Raw genomic sequence first — 19,284 nt, forward strand, 5'->3', positions numbered from 1 at the left:
TCGTGAGCTACAGCTCACTTCATACAGTGCAATTTACCTAGTGTCACGCCGTGGGACAAAAGCTGTGTGCTACCATGAACCACCACCAGATGGCGGCATTGACCTTGCGCTCTTCTCTGAGATTGGCGCCACCACAATTCCAGATACGGAGCTACTTCTAATCCCTCGGAGCGCTCCGGTTCCCAAGCTGCGCTCCCGGACCAGCAGCAGCCGGTGGCGCATTCGCGGGGGCTCTGTGGAGATCCTCTTTCCCAGCTGCTAGGCTACACTCAGGACAGGAAAGGCCCATCAAACAGTTTCCTAATGTTACTTCTTCACAAGAACAATTGCTGCAGCTGGCACAGGGATGTAACGGGACCGAATGGGAGGGGATCACAGATCGGGCACAGATTTTTAACCGTGTGGGTGATTCACCATTGGAACAAACTTCCAAGGACGGTGGCAAACTCCCTGCCTCTTCATGCCTTGTCTGGAAGGCTGGATGCCCTTTTGAAAGATCTGCTGTAATCAAACCCAAGTTACTGGGATCAATAGCGAGGTTGGTGGGTGGAATTCTCTGGCCTGTGTTGTACAAGAAGTCAGGCCAGATGTTCGAACGGTCCCCTCTGGCCTCAATCTATGAAATGGGAATGTAGGTGCCGCCCATAAGCCGCTCTCAGCAGCAGCCCACACTATGGAAATGTTTGAGAACCACGGCTTCAGAGGAAAAACAGAGGAGGGAATCAGATTGTTTTCCAGCTTTTGGGAGATGAAATCACACAGAGCCTTTTCTGTCCAATGAACTCGGAAATATTTACTTTCTCTATCACAAAAACACACTTCTCCACCCCTCCCGCAAATTTCCTTTGGGGAATTAATTCTGTAAACATTTTTCAATGTTCTCCTCCCCCTCCCTGGAACTGGTGCCATTTGTTACCAGATGAATTCATGGGAAAGAGAGACTGCCACAGTTTCAGCTGTGCCGGTCTTATGCATGTTGTGAAATAGACGAACAGTACACGATCCAGGCCCGTGTGGGAAGCCCGGCTGGAACAGCTGACAGACTTGGACTCTTTGCCCTAGAGCACTGCGCCAGGTTGTGAAACTATTTCAAATCTGGGTGGTTTTCAAGGTTGCTTTGGTTAAGTAAATATCACAGGAAGAAAAGGGGCCTGAAGCAATGGTGGACACTGAAGGTCATGCAGCCTCACTAATGCACTGAGCCCTAGTTCCCCTTCCCTGGGAAGACGTAGGGCCAGAGTCACTGTCCGGTGAAGCCAATGGAAAGATGCCGATTGGCAGGCGAGTTTTTCTCCCAGTGGAGCGTGGCTGCGAGGCGCGGGGAAGATGTGCGCTCCCCTCTTTGCCCAACAGAGAAAACCGATTCAAGCGAGCTGTCCCTTTCCCAACACGTGGCTGTATCACTTTCAGCACATCACCAACCAGCATCCTTTCAAAGGTGACCCCACCAGACGTGGTGGCCCTCTCTTCAATCCCTTCATTAGAGGGCGGGGAATCCACTTTGGCTTCCAGGCAGAATCAGGGAGGCCGGGAGGGAAGAAATCAAGCATTTCTGAACCAACTATGGGAGGATGGCAGGGTTCCTGTGGAGGGATGCCGAGCCCTGGGAAGAGAGTGCTCTGCCCTTCGGAGTAAGGATGTTCCCAGCCAAATTCTAGCCTCACAATCCACAAGTTACTTGGTTTGCCCGAGAAAAGCTTTAGTTTAATTGTTATGGGGGTCCCTGGTAACTATGCATCCCAGTTCTTATCGCGTTTACAGAGGTCTGGCTCATTCAAGAGAAGCTCAATACAGATTTGCCATAGACCCAGCGTTCCTTGGGGCCAGGGTATTATTAGAATTCGAGTTAATTCTACAGCAACCCCAACATTTCATAAGCAAAGCAAAAGGGTTCGGGAGCCAAACACACAGAGCTTCCCATCTGACAGGGTAATGAAAGAGTTAAAAGAAAGCAGGGCTCCTACCTCTGCCTTTCCGCTTCCTAGTCAAACAAACCAGTGGCTGTCCAGCAGACTGCAGCAGGTGAAACTAGTGAGGTCCCCCTACAATGAAATCACTGGTGGAGGCCCCATGGCTGTACCCAGGAACAGGCGTAAATCATGAGATGGCTAGCATGTTACACACGCTTCCAAAAACCACACAGCAAAACAACAAAAAGATAAAACCTCCACTCCGTAATAAGGCCAAGTTGCCTCTAAGCTGTCATTTTCTCAGCAGGGAACAAAATTAAGTTCATCAGCTGGGCGTGAATTAACGGCCTTGCGTGCTGCATGGAACCCTACAAGGAGCTATATGTGGTTTGCAGAGACGAGTTTTGCTCAGGAAGTGTAATAATCACTAACTGTACAGTCGCCTTTCAGGTCCCTTTGGAGAACGTTACAGTAATGCCGGGCCTCTGCATGTTTTATGAGCAGCGCTGGACTTTACAGGCGAGGGCTGAGAGGCTATAAAAGCTTCTTGGCTTACAACAACAACAACATCATCATCTCAGCATCAGACAGCAAGAGGGCTTTCTTCGCTGCTCACTGGGCCTTCCAGAACCAGCCCAGCACACAATGCTCTCTAGCAGCTGTCTCCCTTTGGAGATATATGGGGGGGGACGACACCCAAGACTTCCTGAAACAGATTTTTTTTTCCTCTTAAGTGGTTTGCCAACAATGTCTCTAGGCTGCAATAAAATTGCATGATTAGCAACCTAAAAGCTTCCCTCCCCCACAGCTTCTGGTTGGGATTCCAGCAACGGCCCCAGAAAGACATTACAAATGTCTCCTTGCGTGGTTTTCATATCACTCTTTTCCACCATGTTAACAACCGTAGCTGTAGCCTACATCCATATCTCCTGCTTCTTCGGAAGGAGGAGACGACAGCTTGGCCTCGTTCTCCTCCTCCTCCTCCTCCTCCTCAGCAGAGGGGGAACTGAGGAAAAGGGGGCCAGACGTGGCCTGGGAAGAGCAGACAGTGGATGGGGCACTGGGAAGATTCTGTCGAATAGAGGAAGAAAATACATTTTTTGGCTATGGTATCATTCCCAACAAGGGCTATTTTAAGTCCTTGACAGTGTCATCAATCGCTGTCTCCCCAGTTCCAACCACGAGAGGGCGTGAACAGCTGCAAAGACCTTGATTTTAAAAGCTTGCTTCCATTGTCCGCTTTTTGAAACTGATTGAAGATAATCCTCAGATCCTCTACTGAGACGGGATCGGTCCAAGCTCAGCCTTTGGGACGCGCACACCCCCAAAAATTCCTGTCCTGAGGTCAGGGGCGTCGTTTCATGGCTACTAAAATAAGTTCTACCCTCACATCACTTCTGCAGCACCCAACCCCTCTCTTTGAAAGACAAGATGTTTGGTCTTGGAGATTAAGGCTGAAGTAGCTGGCACATTTTGGCGTCTTTTTAAAATTCAGATTTCTGGTGAATGGGGAGGGGTGGGGAGGTTAGAATGCAGCAGGCCCAACCTCAACAACGTGATCCAAATAATTTGGCTGGCACGTGGCTCGCAGGGAACCCTGATCAGCTGGCATGCCCGGCAGAACAAAGTTCCTTGGGAAGGGGCTCTCTGAGCCTTGTGGAGCACCGTCCACACTGTCAACACTTAGCAGGAAATAAGTGTTGATGTTCAACTCCACTGGAAAAAGAATCTGTTCATTGACAAGGCTTCAAGACCTGAACAGACCTACGCATTTTAACCTAGCTCCCAACAGCACTGTACTGAAGTGGTTTCATCTTCGTGGAAGACCTACAGAAGGAGCCTCCTATTAGGGAAGCAACCAAGAGGGGCTGGGGTGGGCGGGGGGAGAAGAGGAAATCAGTGGCTGAATGGTTCAGAAAACCGAGGAAAGGCTTGGGCCCTGATTTTCAGAGGTGCTGAGCGCTCAAAGCGCCTACTGAAGTCAACAGACATTACAGGAGCTCAGCATCTCTGAACAGCAGGCACTTAGAGAGTCTAGCCCACAGTCCAGCCCTGATCCGGGCTGGTGAATTGTCCCCACAATCTCCAAGCCCAAGGGGAGCGAGTGATTACAGAGCGCGCCGCCCCTCCCCGGGCTCTGCAATGGTGACAGATTTCACAAGGTTATCGAATGGCATCAGTGAAATTAGCTCACAGTTGTCTCCTGACACACCAGCCGTAAAAATGAACCAAAGTTACACCAGGGTGATGGCTCCTTCTCTGTGCCACAGGCCCTATTAAAAGGCACTGGAGAGTGGAGCAGCAGAGACAAGCTGTTCCTGCAACCGTCGGGGCGAAGGGAGTAGCTGTGTCCAATCCACACGTTGGGGGCTGCTCCTCAGCTGGCAGGGACAAGCGTGGGATCTGGGCAGGTTTCTTGCGGGGAATGCAGGCTACAGGTTCAAGCAGAGCTGCTCGAGTGGCACTGACACCATGAGAAAAGCCAGGGGATGAGCCTGTATCGAGACCGATAGCCAGGAAAGAACCCAGCTCTGCACACAGCGCACCCAGTTCCATCCAAGTCCCGTTATATGCAAAACGACAGACTCCAAGGGGGCACCGAACGCGAAATACCAGCTCAGACACTCCTTGCTAAAACAAGCTGAAGCCCAGCGGCTCGAGGAGTGGCGGGGAAAGGCTGCTGTCACACAAAGGGCATGAATCAGACCTTTGTTACGAGATATTGCACAATGAAAGACATAAAATAAAATGAAGCAGCAACGCTCAAGTAAGGAGCTGAAAAATATTACAAAATCTTAATCCACCCCATGAGACCCTCTGGGGTGCTTTCAAATACAGAGAGAAATTGCCTAATTAGCTTTTTTTTTTTAAACGGATAATTGCCTTCATGAGCTTTCACAGGCAGCTTAGCAACCTTTTAACATACATACCCACTGTACGTAATAGCAGAACATTTCTGAAAGGGGTTTTATACCTTCCCAAAGAGCCGCTGACAGTAAACCTCAAGCAATACAGGCAGGGGCCGTAATGGGCACTTGGGTGTCATTAGTGAAAACACTATTCAGAGTTCACTGGTCAATACGTGTTCACATAAAAGGGCAATGTTCTAATATTCATAATCCCAGGGCCCACAGGGCAGGGTTTTAATGAAAGTCTGTACAGTTCTGGTCTCCACAACATCAAAGAGACCAATAAAACCCCTCTCACATGCTGACAGGCAAGAGTCAGACAGAGAACGCAAAATGGTAAAAGGCTCAGCTCAGCTCCAAGCTTTGCCTCAACCAGGCAACCCATCAATTAAAAGGGAGGTGGGAAAAAACCCCAAGAACATGCTAAAAACAAACTGCGTGCTGCCGGCAGGGAAGCCATGTGTTTCTGGTAAAGACTCGTGCAAGAAATAAGAACCAGATGTGGCCGATGGAGGGCACCCAGGTGATAGCAGGGCAGCCCCCAGCCCTGCACGTATTTCCAATGACAGGATGCAGCTGCTCTGGAGGCTTCAGGGCCACAGACTAGCCCCTTCCCAAAACAAACCAAGGCAGGGCAAAAGGGAGGGGACAGGAAGGTGTTGATTAAAGCAGGGTAATTAATGACCAGCCAAGTCTGGTCCCATGGAGATGTGAAGAAAGCAGAGTCCAGGGATGAGGAGCGCTGCAGCGACTGAGCAGCAAGCAGGATGGGCTGAGCAGGCAGCAGCCTTGGCTCACAGGGAACCCAGTGTACTGCTTGCGGCCCAGAGCTGAAAGGCTCCCTAGGCCCATTTGAGTTCATTGTTCTATTTCCTCTCCCTGGCCCATTGTCCCCGTCCAATCCCTTCCTCCTCCCACAGAACCAGGCTTCAAAGTCAGTGCTGGAAAGCACCGACTCTGCTTCCCAGGGCAGAGCCTGTCCCGGTGTTGACTGCATTCTCCTCGCTCTCACCGGGCTGGTATGAAACAAACCAGAAGTCGGCAAGGTTTTGCTGTGGACATGCCCATTAGAGCTGCATGGCGAGTCTCCAGGGAAATTTAAAATCTAAAAATGCCTTCCCCCAAGGTAGGATTATTTAATCCACCATCAAAGCGGCAAATGATCTGGGCTAATGTTGGCTAACTAGTTCTAACTAATGTGTGTAGGAGGGCATCTAGGATTCCCTAGGTTATGACTGAACACAAGCATCCTGCTCTTCTCCCTGCTTCACACAGGGAAGGAGTGGAGGGGCGGCTATGACAAACTCCAAACGGGACTGTTTATTTTACCCATTACAAAATGTGTGTGATCAGCAGCCCTTCCGAACTGAACACCCGCTCTTTGGCCATTGCTGCTCTGAAATTAACCAAGATTCAAGAATTAAATTGCATCCTTCCTCCCAGCCCGGCCCCACTGAGTGTGCATTAAGGATCTGAGAGCGTCTTCCGCTAGGACCATCTCTGTGCAGGGGAAGGTGTGCATTGTGGATGTATAAAATCTGACCATCATCCGGGATGGAGCAGCGCAGGAGTGAATGTTATCGCAGGCAGCACCAGTGTCTCGTAGACGCTCAAAGCTGTTCCCCAGGAACAGGGCCAGCAACTAGGAGGGAGCATAATCTCCAGCAGAAAAGCCTGGCTTTTTTTTTTGCTTCCATTCTCAATATCCACGATATTTCAAAGCCCCGAAGAACAGAAAACCCCGAGCAAAGCCAAACAAGACTTGAAAAAAACAGAACAACCACAGATGAGGGGCAGGGCAGGGCCAATCAACACCTGCTAGCGATGGCCTTGCAAAGCAGGCCCGCAGCTGCGGAAGGGAGCGTCAGGCCATAATTCTATCAACGGCCACAGTAAACAAATAATAAATAACATGAACCAGTAAACAAAGCTGAGGCATAATCACAGGCTTGGTCAGGGCTAAAACTGGCTCCAAATTTATATCTTCACAACCAAAAAAAAGTCGGCACCCATAAATTTACATACCTTTGAGTGCAATGAATGGCCTGTTATTGAAACCTTGTACAATATGCTGGCAGCGATGGAGAAAGTGGCCCTGTTCTGGCTCCTTGTACCCTTCGTACAGGTGGCCAGTACACTGCTCTCTCTAGTCTCATGCGCACAGAGCTCCTTTTATTTCAAGGCTTGTGTCGTTCCAGAGCCCTGTCACTAGGGGGAGGGACGAGGGCCGCCCCTCTCAACAGAACAAAAAAGAAAACCCATATCCTTGGCAGAGACCCAAGAGGCATTTTGGAAAGTGACAACTACACCCTTTCTTGGAAACCTTCTCAGGAGCCCCTGGAGATGCAGGCACTGGAGAAGGCTCCTGGTGACCCAACAAAAGTGGCTTTAAAGGGATCAAGACAGTTTGGAAGCAGGGTTGAGATGAGTGTAACACACGCAGAACACGTACCTGGTATTTTGACAGAATCTTGGTCAATTACATTCTTGGCTTCTTTTAGCTGATCAGACAGGTCCACTGCTTCCTTTTTCACTGGCAGGTCCTCCGTCACCGATAAGGTGGTATAGGTGCTAATAATGAGGATTCCCAGGCCGATCCCCAAGATGAGCTGCATAACAAATGGGTCAGCACCAACGTTAACATACATTGAAGCGAATGTCATTGTTCCAAATAGCATCCTTCATGCAAACTGTATCTCAAAAACAATTCAGAGCTCAATTCAAGTACAGAAACAAACAAGTAGTAGAAAGGGAGAAAAACTTAGGAGGGAAATGGGAGAGAAAGGTAGTTTCCAGCGGCAGTTTGAAATGGGAAGCAGAGACGCACGAAAGCTGTTTCAGATGCTAGAAGCTGCAGAGGAGAAGGCTCTTGCATGAGAGTGCTCAGATTGTGCGGCCAGAAGAGGCTCCTGCTAAGGGAGAGGAGCTGAGGTATGTGTGGCAGGCTAGAATATGTCCAGACAGGATTTTTAAAAGGAGGCTAATTATTATATTACATTTCTATCAGTTAAGTGAGGACGACAGTCAGGACAAGTTTGGTTTAAGCTTTTACAACCAAAAGAAAGCTTTCTAATCAACTGTTGTTAACACCTCCCTAAACCGTCCACAGCCTGAACATCGCAGCCTGGTGCAAGTGCCCGAGAACATGACTTGTCTATTTCCAGCAGTACAAAAAACCAAGATGGTTGAGAGGAGAAAGGAATGTTGTGGGTTTCATTCCACTCAAAGGGAGAGCAGTGTGTATTATTTTCTAAATGTGAACTAATCAGCATGGAGAGAAGCTTGGACGATTACGATGACACCAACAGCTATTGCAGAGCTTACATCCAAATAAGCCAATATTACAGATAAGAATCTCCCTGCGCCTTTGATTTTAGAAATCCCTCAGAGTTTTGGGAAAATGTATGGGATACTCCTGGGTTTGTGTGTGTGTGTGCGCGTGCACGTGTGCGTGCAGCAATGGCGGTACCTGAAAAGTAACAGATAAATACATTCAGGTCCAGGGAATATTTGCCTTGCTTGAGCACTGGAGCTGCCAAATGACTGGCAGCTGCCCTAACTGAAAAAGGTACCAGTTGAAAGAGTCGAGTGGACGGATGGTTGGCCAACAACACTGACAGTTTAGAGATTTAATTACACTCCAATGTATTATTTTTACCTAGTTAATCACAGTAATTGTCACTGCAACAGCTTCTCCTGGAATCTGGTTTGCATGTCAACGCCTTCACCGTATTACGAACGACTGGTAGAAGGGAAAGAGCCCGCCAGAGGCTATGCTGGAGTCACTGGCGAGGACGATGATAAAGGGATCTGGACCCCACAATAAAGACCTGTTTGTCCCCACACACCCCTTCTCACAGTGGGGCATGAAAGCAACAGGAATAATTAAGTACAAAACAGAAAATGCCTCTGCACCTCTCCTGCAGACTATGCTAGGCGTATTTCACAAATAGCTTTATAAGACACTGTCTTGATTTGCAGAAGAAACTTACTTCTTTGCTGCAAGATCTTCCCACCAGCGGATGGAATTAAAGCACCAGGCTGACTGACCCTCATATAGAGATTAAGTGGATCATTCTTATTAATTATAGAACCAGACTCACAGAATCATAGGACAGGACGGGATCTCGAGAGGTCATCTAGTCCAGTCCTCAACACTGAGGCAGGGCTAAGTATTATCTAGATCATCCCTGACAGGTGTTTGTCCAACCTGCTCCTAAAAATCACCAATGATGGAGATTCCACAACCCCCCTAGGCAGTTTATTCCAGTGCTTAACCACCAGGAAGTTGGTTAACAGTCAGGAAGTTGGAAGACAGTCAGGAAGTTTTTCCCCCAATGTCCAACCTAAACCTCCCTTCCTGCAATTTAAGCCCATTGCTTCTTGTCCTATCCTCAGAGGTTAAAGAGATCAATTTTTCTCCCCCCTCCTTATAACAACCTTTAATGTACTTGAAAATTGTTATCATGCCCCTCCACCCCGTTTTCTCTTCTCCAGACTAAACAAACCCAATTTTTTCAATCTTTCCTCAGAGGTTATGTTTTCTAGACCTTGCATAATTTTTGTTGCTCTTCTCTGGATTTTCTTCAATTTGTCCACATCCCTCCTGAAATGTGGTGCCCAGAACTGGACACAATATTCCAGCTGAGGCCTAATCAGCACGGAGTAGAACGGGAGAATTACTTCTCGTGTCTTGCTTACAACACTCCTGCTAATACAGCCCAGAACGATGTTCGCTTCTTTTGCAACAGTGTTACACTGTTGACTCATATTTAGCTTGTGGTCCACTCTGATCCCCAGATCCCTTTCTGCAGAACTCCTTCCTAGGCAGTCATTGCCCAGTTTGTATGTTTTACAACTGATTGTTCCTTCCTAAGTGGAGTACTTTGCATTTGTCCTTATTGAATTTTGTTCTACTTACTTCAGACCAGTTCTCCAGTTTGTCCAGATCATTTTGAATTTTAATCCTATCCTCCAGGGCACTTGCAACCCCTCCCAGTTTGGCACTGTCCGCAGACTTTATAAGTGTACTCTCTATGCCATTATCTAAATCATTGATGAAGATATTGAACAGAACCGGACCCAGAACTGATCCCTGCAGGACCCCTTGATATGCCCTTCAAGCATAACTGTGAACCACAGATGATAACTCTCTGGGAATGGTTTTCCAACCAGTTTTGCACCCATCTTATAGTAGCTCCATCTAGACTATATTTCCCTAGTTTGTTTATGAGAAGATCATATGAGACCTTTATACTGAGATAGTGCCCAGAGCCCCACATGGATCAGGTCCGATTGTGCTAGACGTAACACAGAGTGACGGCCCCCTGCCCTGCAGAGCTTACAGCATAACTAAGACAAGACATAAGAGGATGCAGAGACATTCAGAAGCAGCACTGGAGGCAGGACGAGGAAAACGAGATTACGAACAGGTGCTGACCTAGCCCAGCCAGATGACAGACAGTTAAATACATTTCAAAGTAAGAATATAAAATAAATATCGTCAGTCCTTAGCAGGCTTCTACGTAGCTGTTCCCAGGTGGCAGTTACGCAGAGGCATCTTGGTAGAGGTAGGTCTTTTGGAGGGGATTTGAAGGGAGGGAAGAAGCTTTGCAGGTTAGTTTGAGGAAGACGTTTCAAGCATATGAGAAAGCATGAAGGTGCTTGCGGGTGAAGAGGGCAAACCAGTGATGGAGGCTGGCATCATCTGTGGAACAGAGGGGGTGAGACACGACAGTGTCCTACAAAGGGCGTCAGGAGAGTGGGAGGGCGAAGATACCAGGAGTCTTAGAGGTGATGGGGTGGAGAAGAAAGAGCGCGCAGAGGGACTCAGAGCTGTGGGGTGACGTGGGGCCAGGGAGACGGTTGTTGGAAATGTAACTTGGGAGAGGGCACATCAAGAGAGGAGGAGGTAGCAGTAGACCAGACAGGAGATGCGGCAGCTCTGGACAGTGTGAGTGGTGCGGTCAGACAGGAAAAGCCAGATCTTAGAGACGTTATAGAGGAAGCGGCAGCAAGAACTGGTCACTGCCTGGTTGCGTGGGGGTAGAAGAGCAGGACATCCTGCAATGTTGTGTACGCCAAACACAGAGTCAGCGGGCTTTACCATTTCCGCCCTCGGTTTTCACGTTGTCCGTTTGCTTTCCCCAAAAGCCCCTGCATAACCACAGCGCTGTGCCTCGGTCTCTGACACCCTGCCTCCAGAAAAAACAAGAGCGGAAAAGAAGAGCGTTTCTCCAAAAGGCCTCCTGTGGAACCCGCATAGGCCTGAGAGCTCTCTGGGGAAACGAGGCAGCGGAAACAGCTGAAAGTTTGAACCATTTTAAACATACAGCAAATGGTGGTTTTGTTGGTTTAAAAGAAAATTCAATTCCTAGTGGGCAACATGGGCTGGAACCCGGGAAGTCAATCTCAACCCAGGATTCAATGCCTGGTCCCACGAACACCTTCCACTCTGAGCAACTCTGTGCCTCACAACTTTCACAGGTACTCTGGGTTGTCCATGAACCAACAACAGTGCAGGGAGGGAGACAGACAAGGTTCCCCACCACAGCCTAGCCAATGCCCTGATCACTCCACCCAGCGCTTGAAAGGGGCCAAACTGGATCCTGGAGGCCACCAGCTGGGCCAAGCTACGCAGCACTTGTTGTGGTGTGCATAGATGAGGGTGTGGGGACTCGAGAGACAGCCAAAGCCCCCACTTGTGTCAGAATCTGAACGCAGGTTCCAAGGCTGGATGGCTAGACGGCACTAACTAGCCCAAAGAACCATCTCCTGGAGAAAGGGACTAGAGCAAGCAGAAGGGAAGGCTGCGCTTTGAACAGCAAGTGGGGGCCAGATGACAACAACATTTCAGCTTAAGGCCAGGAGGCCAGGTCCGCCACGTGGTACAACTGCCGAACAAAGCTCATTGGTCAGAGTACGATTAGCCAAGTGGAAGGCAGTGGGGAACGGCTGCTCCAGCTGAGGTCTCTGTCCGGTGAATTGGTCCAGTTGCCTGAAAAGGTTTGGCAGTGCTGCATTAAAACACTTCTTAAAAATTCCCATGGAGCCTCTCATTAATGATCCCCCTCCAGAGGGGCCTGTTTTATAGTTCCCAGAATCAAACATTGTTCCAGGCAACATCACTCAAAGGGTTAATTTTTAAAAACCCCTCATTTGCAAGTGACTACCCATGAAGGTAATGGATCTGACACAGCATTTGCAGTCAGCTAGTCAAACAGCAGAAATGACCTCTCTGGAATGCAAGGGGGAAAGGGAAAAAAAGACATTTATCTCCCTTGTTGGGCTTCCCGTAATGCCAAGAGGATAATTATAAGATCTTAGCAAGATCACTTAAATAAGAATAAAGGAACTCAGCCTGTTCCTGCATCACCGCAGGGTCACGGCGTGGGGACTGCCAGAGATTGACAATGAAGAGCAGAGACCCACATGGATGTTTCTGTGTCACATGACGGCAAAGCCCACATGCGCCCCAAAGAGTCACTTGTATGTGATTTACAAGCCTCCTGCTGGTGTCAGCAAGGCTTTGGGAGCTCAGCCCCTCATTGCCCCATCCTGTCAGTGAGCTTGAATAAACTAGAGGCCCAAAGGTGGACGCATCTGGTTAGTCGCCCTCTTCAGCATCCATTTGTGCAAGCAAATTGTTTTGTACAGAGGAAGGGGCGATGCTTCACCAGCGCTGCTGACCAGCTGACTCGCAGTGCTCTCCTGTCACAGGACATCCGCCAGCTGCAGCTCACCATGAGACTCTGGAGGGAGCACGGGCAAACCTGAGCGGCAGGCCTGGCCACAGCCTTGGAAAGATGCACCTGTCCATTAAGGCAAAGTCAAAAGGCCCCACTTCCCATGAGGAGCATTCTAAACATGGGGAGGAATTTACAGTGATGAAGACGACGGGCTTTTGCTTGCTCATGTTACTCAGTGGTGTTAACTCCCCCTTTGTACAGAAGTTAGACAAACCCCCGGTGCTTCCCTCTGGATGTGTTCGAGCCATCGGCAGAAATCTAGAAAGTGCTTTTGCCTGGGGTAATGACTGTAGCAAGCTTTCTAAATCCTTCTCCATTTTGGAACTTGAGCACAGTTAGGAAACACCAAGAGGGGAGAAAGTTAATTGCAATCAGAGTGCCGAGGCGGACTGCAAGATGCCTGCTCGGTCACTGGGTTCTCTACTGAGCTTCATCAAGGACATTAGGCTCTAAGAACAGTAACAAGTGAGCAAGACGACGGAGTCTGGCCACTGCCCTAGCAGGCAGCAGAGCCAAAGAGAGCCACTTTCCATCCCCACTAGTTCGATACAAAGAGGGGTCACGAAGCAACCTTGGGTACCCTCTCTGTGGCTCATTTCCCCAAGTCTATCAGACCGGGATGATAGTGACTTCCTCACCCAGAAGGGGCCTCTCAAACAAACTTATATCAACACAGGGAAGCCAACACCCTCCTGTCAGAAGCTAAACCCTTTGTTTACAGACCTTAATCTGACCTTTAGCAGCCCTCAACCAAACCTCAGAGTTTGTCCCGAATCTCCCAAATGGCAGCTTTACATACCATCGCCCCATTGCTATTCCATACCGAGCCGGAGAGCGCCCGGCACCTTACAAGACACTCTTGATGACGCTGACCACAACAAAGGGGACAATTTCCCAATTCATTCACACCTCTGTGAGCCTGGCTTTAAGCTTTTAAACTTCCCCTTGTTGCTGTTACCTGATCATCTTTCCAACACACCAAGCCTTTTAACTAAGCCACCCCTGGAGCTTAATCCAAGCTGCAATTCCCAGACTCTGGCTCGCAGCCAGCTGTTGACTGACCAGCTGTCTGTAATAATTAACAACTCCCTGGCAGAATTAGACACCTTTTGCTGGCCAACAGAAACATCTGGGGATGTGAATGCCCCACCCCCTTGGAAAAGAACTTCTCAACCCTTCATCCAACTCCTCCACTTTCTAGTTTAAATGGTGCCACCCTTTCAGCGTTCAGGCACGTAAAACTCAGCTCCGCCTGACAGGAAGTCCCCCAAACGCTCACGGGCTTCCAGGAGTCTGGGCATGGTAACTAACACAGCCAGAACCCAGTAACAGAGGGCACAGGGAGAGAACTGCCCTCACTGGGAGAATCACATCATGAGTGTTTTAGACAAAGGAAGATGCCCATAAAGATGGATTTCCAATCTTATAAAAATCAGCAGATCTGGTAACAAGACAAGATGGAAGCATGCATGCAGGGAGGAGGGCAGCAGGTTTATTGGCCGGGGATGGGAAACATGTCACATTGGTGCCCCTTCTCCCCCATCATTCTTGCTTATCACCGCAACTATCTGTGGATAGGTTGAGGGAGAGAGCAGAGCTGCTTCTAGGGAGGGAGGAAAAAGCCAAAGGAATGTGAAAGAGCAGATACCTCCCTGGAAATGCTGCATGGGAGCTTCATGGAAGAAATAAACGAGTCTTCCGGAAGAGGTGGAGCAAGGAGAGGGTGGGCCGAGAATCCAGCATCCAAGCTGTAGGCCTGGGAGGAGTTCTGCAGCACCATGTTCTTTTCAGCGAGGCACAGATCCCTGCTGGAACGCTTCCAAGAACAAGTCAAAGCAAGAATGCAAACCTGATGGGCAACGGCTCATTCAAGGGTAGGCCGGATGAATCCCCAGCCCCTAGGTAACCTGTTGACCTCATACTCTGTGTAAGCCACTATGCCGTGATGGGGATTTCTGTAAGATACAGCCACCTGCCTTGCTGTTCTCCTGACCACCATTTCAGGCCATGCAGTCTGTGAGCCTCAGTGCTTGGCTGAGAGCAGCCGACAGTCCCCTCCAGTCAGCCTGTCCAACAGCTCAGCCCACCCTGAGGGCAGGGTCACTTGTCTTGGAGAACAGCCCTACTCAGCATGAGTGAAAAGCAACCCTTGAAAGTGCTTTCTGTTCCCCTGAAAATTCAGGTGGGCATTCAGCCCTTTCTTTGGGGTCTCAGGCCAGCCACAGTAGGACCAAAGCATCAGGACTCAGAGTGAGAGCCGGAAAGATGCGTCAGACGATGGAAAAGGAAAGCAATAGGAAAAAAACGCTCCGCTTTAAAAGTCTCATGTGTGTTTGCAAACCCACAGGTCATTAAACAGAAAAAGCCATTATTTCTGTAGGACCCACTAAAATGTCTTCTCCCCCCATGGATTTTGCAGTTAACTAACAAATCTGACTCCCTGTGACTGACAATGCTGGAGCCCCAACAGAAGCCTGTTAAAGTTACTGTGAGAGAAAACCAAATCATGTTAATTTCAGCTCTATTGCCAAAAAAATCAGAATTTGCAAAACCGAAAGATCGAACCCAGCAAAGAGAGATTTTGTTTCTGTCCCCTAGGAAGCTGATCCAAACTGGAGCAAGGGAAAAGCTAAGTTACCAATAGCCTCTGAATGACCCCGATTTTTCAGAAATCAATTCCTGTAGCAACACCTCTGTGTGTGTGTGTTCCCATTTATTATTATTATTTTGGCTGAAACCAGAAGGCTGCGGGTCAGCAGCAAGGACCCCCCTGCAGAGAAGAGTTGTTTATTTTACCCAGCCCAGATAGGTTGAAACTTCAGACCCGTTAAGGTTTTATATGCTGCCTGGATTTCTCATTCTGTGGCAATACAGCCCTGAGCCCACTGGACTGGGTTTGGTAAACAACATTCCACAGGTAAAGTGGCTGCTTCACTTGCTGCTACAGAGACAAAAAGTGCTGGCCTTCCAGCGCTCACTGAGCAAGCAACTCCGCCGCTGGGGAGGGATTCTGGTCCGTGCAGCAGACCACAACAGTTCCCACCTGAATGGGGGGCGGGGTTTGACAGATTTCCCCTGCTGCAGTGAAACCAGACAAGTTCCCAGGCTCTACAGTGAGTTGGGGGAGAAGTCAATTAGCAACAGCACTGACCTGTGAGCAAAGGGCATTCTTGTGGATTTTCTTGTAAATAAGAGCTGGGCAGATAAAACAGATGAGGCTTCCCATTGTAGCACCTGTTAGGCCCAAGACAGTCTCCACTGGCAAGAAAGAGCAAGAACAATAATAAATAAAGGTATGCAAAATCCTTGGAGGAAGGGAAAGAATCTAGGGAGGTTGGCTCGGTGCCACTTAGACTGCAGCTCTGAGCAACCCACTAGAATATGAGATGAGCCTCCAGCCAGCGGAGAGCTAGAACGGGGGTAAAATTAGTCACTGCAATTTATGCAGCACACAAGTACTTAGTCACCTTCTAATGACTTCAACCAGCTGCAAGTCCCTGATGGGCTTTCCCTCTGCAAGGGCACCTCCTCACCAGTCCCCCTCCCTGCCGGTCTCAGTGCATCTGCTCAGTGCTGGAGAGCTAATGACCCCTTCGCACGCTCAGCTTTTCTGGAGCCGTGTATAGGGAGCATGCAGACCTGGCCAGTGCTAGCTGGACATGCCAGAGCGCAGGGCAAATAGCCACAAATAATGGGTATTCTTGAGAACACAAGATCTAGCATGGCACAAACAAACTGGTGACAAGGAATGGGGAGAACAGACAACAACGAAGCGTTTCGGTCTCTATTCTATCCCACTTCTGCACTTACCATTTGGGATCATGATGCCTCCAACCATGGTTCCAAACACCACTGCCAGCGTGAGGGCTTTAAATCGAAGGGGTGGCATGTAACCCCCTGCAGCAAAGGTGCCATCTTTTTGCTATTAAAAAAAAACCCCAAAAATGAGTTAAACCCCTGCTTCGCACCCACAGGTCTCTAAAGCAATTACCCAGCGTGTCCTGCTAGATAAGCCAGACAAGACTATGCAGCACTAGAATGGTGATGGTTTCACCTGCCAATGCAACAGTCTTCCCAGGTACCCAGTAAGAGGGCAATTAGCTGTGGCTGAGCAATTTTAATGTGCAGCTTCAACTCGAGCCTGCACAAGAACAGCCAAAGCTGCTAGTTCACATCCTGTGCGGAACGGAAACGTGACAATGGCGTCTCGGAACATTAGCGCCAAAACCCTCCTCCGCTAGCCTTCCTGATTTCCAGGCAACACCCAGGAGAGGCAAGTGCCTGAGAAAGTGCTAGTGGAGGTGATGACACGAGGGCGATGGGGCCCACGGCTCCTAGGGAAGGACGCTGGCTGTTGCTGCAGCTAGTTGCCACCCGATTGCAGTTGGGGAGCGGGAAACCGTTCTGCACCACTGGCTTGTAAAACAAGTGGACTCAAAGAAACAAGCTGAATCTGTGGCTCTGCAAACAGCCCAGGGTATTTTTTGGTGCCCGTCCTAGATCACAACAGGCCCCCACAGCTAAAAACACCCCTCCACATCTCCACAGCAGTGTGTGTTCAAAGCACTGTACGGGCATTAACTGAGCCACGTGACCTATCTAGGAGATTGGTGGGTTAGCATTCTCCCCATTGTAGACAACTGCAAAGTGACATGCCCAAAATAATCCAGCCAGTCCTGGGCAGAGTCAGGATTAAACCTCAGAACTTCCCGATTTCCATGGCTTACTGCTCCAGACCACGCTCCTTTCACCAGCTGGGCCACCACCACTCAGAGCATGAGAACGGAGCCAAGGGGCATCACATGGACAGCGGCGGCAGGATCTGGAGCTCTAAATTGCATGCGGTCTATTTCCTGCCCCAAGAGGTTTCTCGTGAAAGCTAATGTACTCAATGCTTTTTTTTGCCTCTGTTTTCACTAACAAGGTCAGCTCCCAGACTGCTGCGCTGGGCATCACAAAATGGGGAAGAGATGGCCAGCCCTCTGTGGAGACAGAGGTGGTTAGGGACTATTTAGAAAAGCTGGACGTGCACAAGTCCATGGGGCCGGACGAGTTGCATCCGAGAGTGCTGAAGGAATTGGCGGCTGTGATTGCAGAGCCCTTGGCCATTATCTTTGAAAACTCGTGGCGAATGGGGGAAGTTCCGGATGACTGGAAAAAGGCTAATGTAGTGCCAATCTTTAAAAAAGGGAAGAAGGAGGATCCTGGGAACTACAGGCCAGTCAGCCTCACCTCAGTCCCTGGAAAAATCATGGAGCAGGTCCTCAAAGAATCAATCCTGAAGCACTTACATGAGAGGAAAGTGATCAGGAACAGTCAGCATGGATTCACCAAGGGAAGGTCATGCCTGACTAATCTAATCGCCTTTTATGATGAGATTACTGGTTCTGTGGATGAAGGGAAAGCAGTGGATGTATTGTTTCTTGACTTTAGCAAAGCTTTTGACATGGTCTCCCACAGTATTCTTGTCAGCAAGTTAAGGAAGTATGGGCTGGATGAATGCACTATAAGGTGGGTAGAAAGCTGGCTAGATTGTCGGGCTAAACGGGTAGTGATCAATGGCTCCATGTCTAGTTGGCAGCCGGTGTCAAGTGGAGTGCCCCAGGGGTCGGTCCTGGGGCCGGTTTTGTTCAATATCTTCATAAATGATCTGGAGGATGGTGTGGATTGCACTCTCAGCAAATTTGCGGATGATACTAAACTGGGAGGAGTGGTAGATACGCTGGAGGGGAGGGATAGGATACAGAAGGACCTAGACAAATTGGAGGATTGGGCCAAAAGAAATCTGATGAGGTTCAATAAGGATAAGTGCAGGGTCCTGCACTTAGGATGGAAGAATCCAATGCACCGCTACAGACTAGGGACCGAATGGCTAGGCAGCAGTTCTGCGGAAAAGGACCTAGGGGTGACAGTGGACGAGAAGCTGGATATGAGTCAGCAGTGTGCCCTTGTTGCCAAGAAGGCCAATGGCATTTTGGGATGTATAAGTAGGGGCATAGCGAGCAGATCGAGGGACGTGATCGTTCCCCTCTATTCGACACTGGTGAGGCCTCATCTGGAGTACTGTGTCCAGTTTTGGGCCCCACACTACAAGAAGGATGTGGAGAAATTGGAGAGAGTCCAGCGAAGGGCAACAAAAATGATTAGGGGTCTAGAGCACATGACTTATGAGGAGAGGCTGAGGGAGCTGGGATTGTTTAGTCTGCAGAAGAGAAGAATGAGGGGGGATTTGATAGCTGCTTTCAACTACCTGAAAGGGGGTTCCAAAGAGGATGGCTCTAGACTGTTCTCAATGGTAGCAGATGACAGAACGAGGAGTAGTGGTCTCAAGTTGCAATGGGGGAGGTTTAGATTGGATATTAGGAAAAACTTTTTCACTAAGAGGGTGGTGAAACACTGGAATGCGTTACCTAGGGAGGCGGTGGAATCTCCTTCCTTAGAAGTTTTTAAGGTCAGGCTTGACAAAGCCCTGGCTGGGATGATTTAACTGGGAATTGGTCCTGCTTCGAGCAGGGGGTTGGACTAGATGACCTTCTGGGGTCCCTTCCAACCCTGATATTCTATGATTCGATGATTCTTTAGCTGAATACACAAAGGTCTCAGAACATTCCCACAATATCTCACTGTTATTTACCGAGTACCAGTGGCATGCATAGCGCTGTGCAACACACAGAGGAGAACACGTTACCGCCACCAGGGATCAGACTGACTGTGGAG

The 19,284-nt window shown here is 49.2% G+C and overlaps 1 protein-coding gene across 5 annotated transcripts in view; it reads right to left on the bottom strand.

The window, feature by feature from the left end:
• SLC38A10 (solute carrier family 38 member 10) overlaps positions 1-19,284 on the bottom strand; it is a 49,092-nt gene that overhangs the window by 10,113 nt on the left and 19,695 nt on the right. For all 5 annotated transcript variants that reach the window (XM_027818417.3, XM_037914660.2, XM_043528574.1 and 2 more), the window contains 3 exons: positions 16,378-16,489; positions 15,719-15,825; positions 7,272-7,428 (listed from right to left, as the gene is read on the bottom strand). In XM_027818417.3, the coding sequence (XP_027674218.2) occupies positions 7,272-7,428; positions 15,719-15,825; positions 16,378-16,489 (376 nt within the window). The remainder of the gene's footprint in view (positions 1-7,271; positions 7,429-15,718; positions 15,826-16,377; positions 16,490-19,284) is intronic.

Source organism: Chelonia mydas, chromosome 14 (genome assembly GCF_015237465.2).
Source record: "Chelonia mydas isolate rCheMyd1 chromosome 14, rCheMyd1.pri.v2, whole genome shotgun sequence".
Classification (NCBI taxonomy): domain Eukaryota; kingdom Metazoa; phylum Chordata; order Testudines; family Cheloniidae; genus Chelonia; species Chelonia mydas.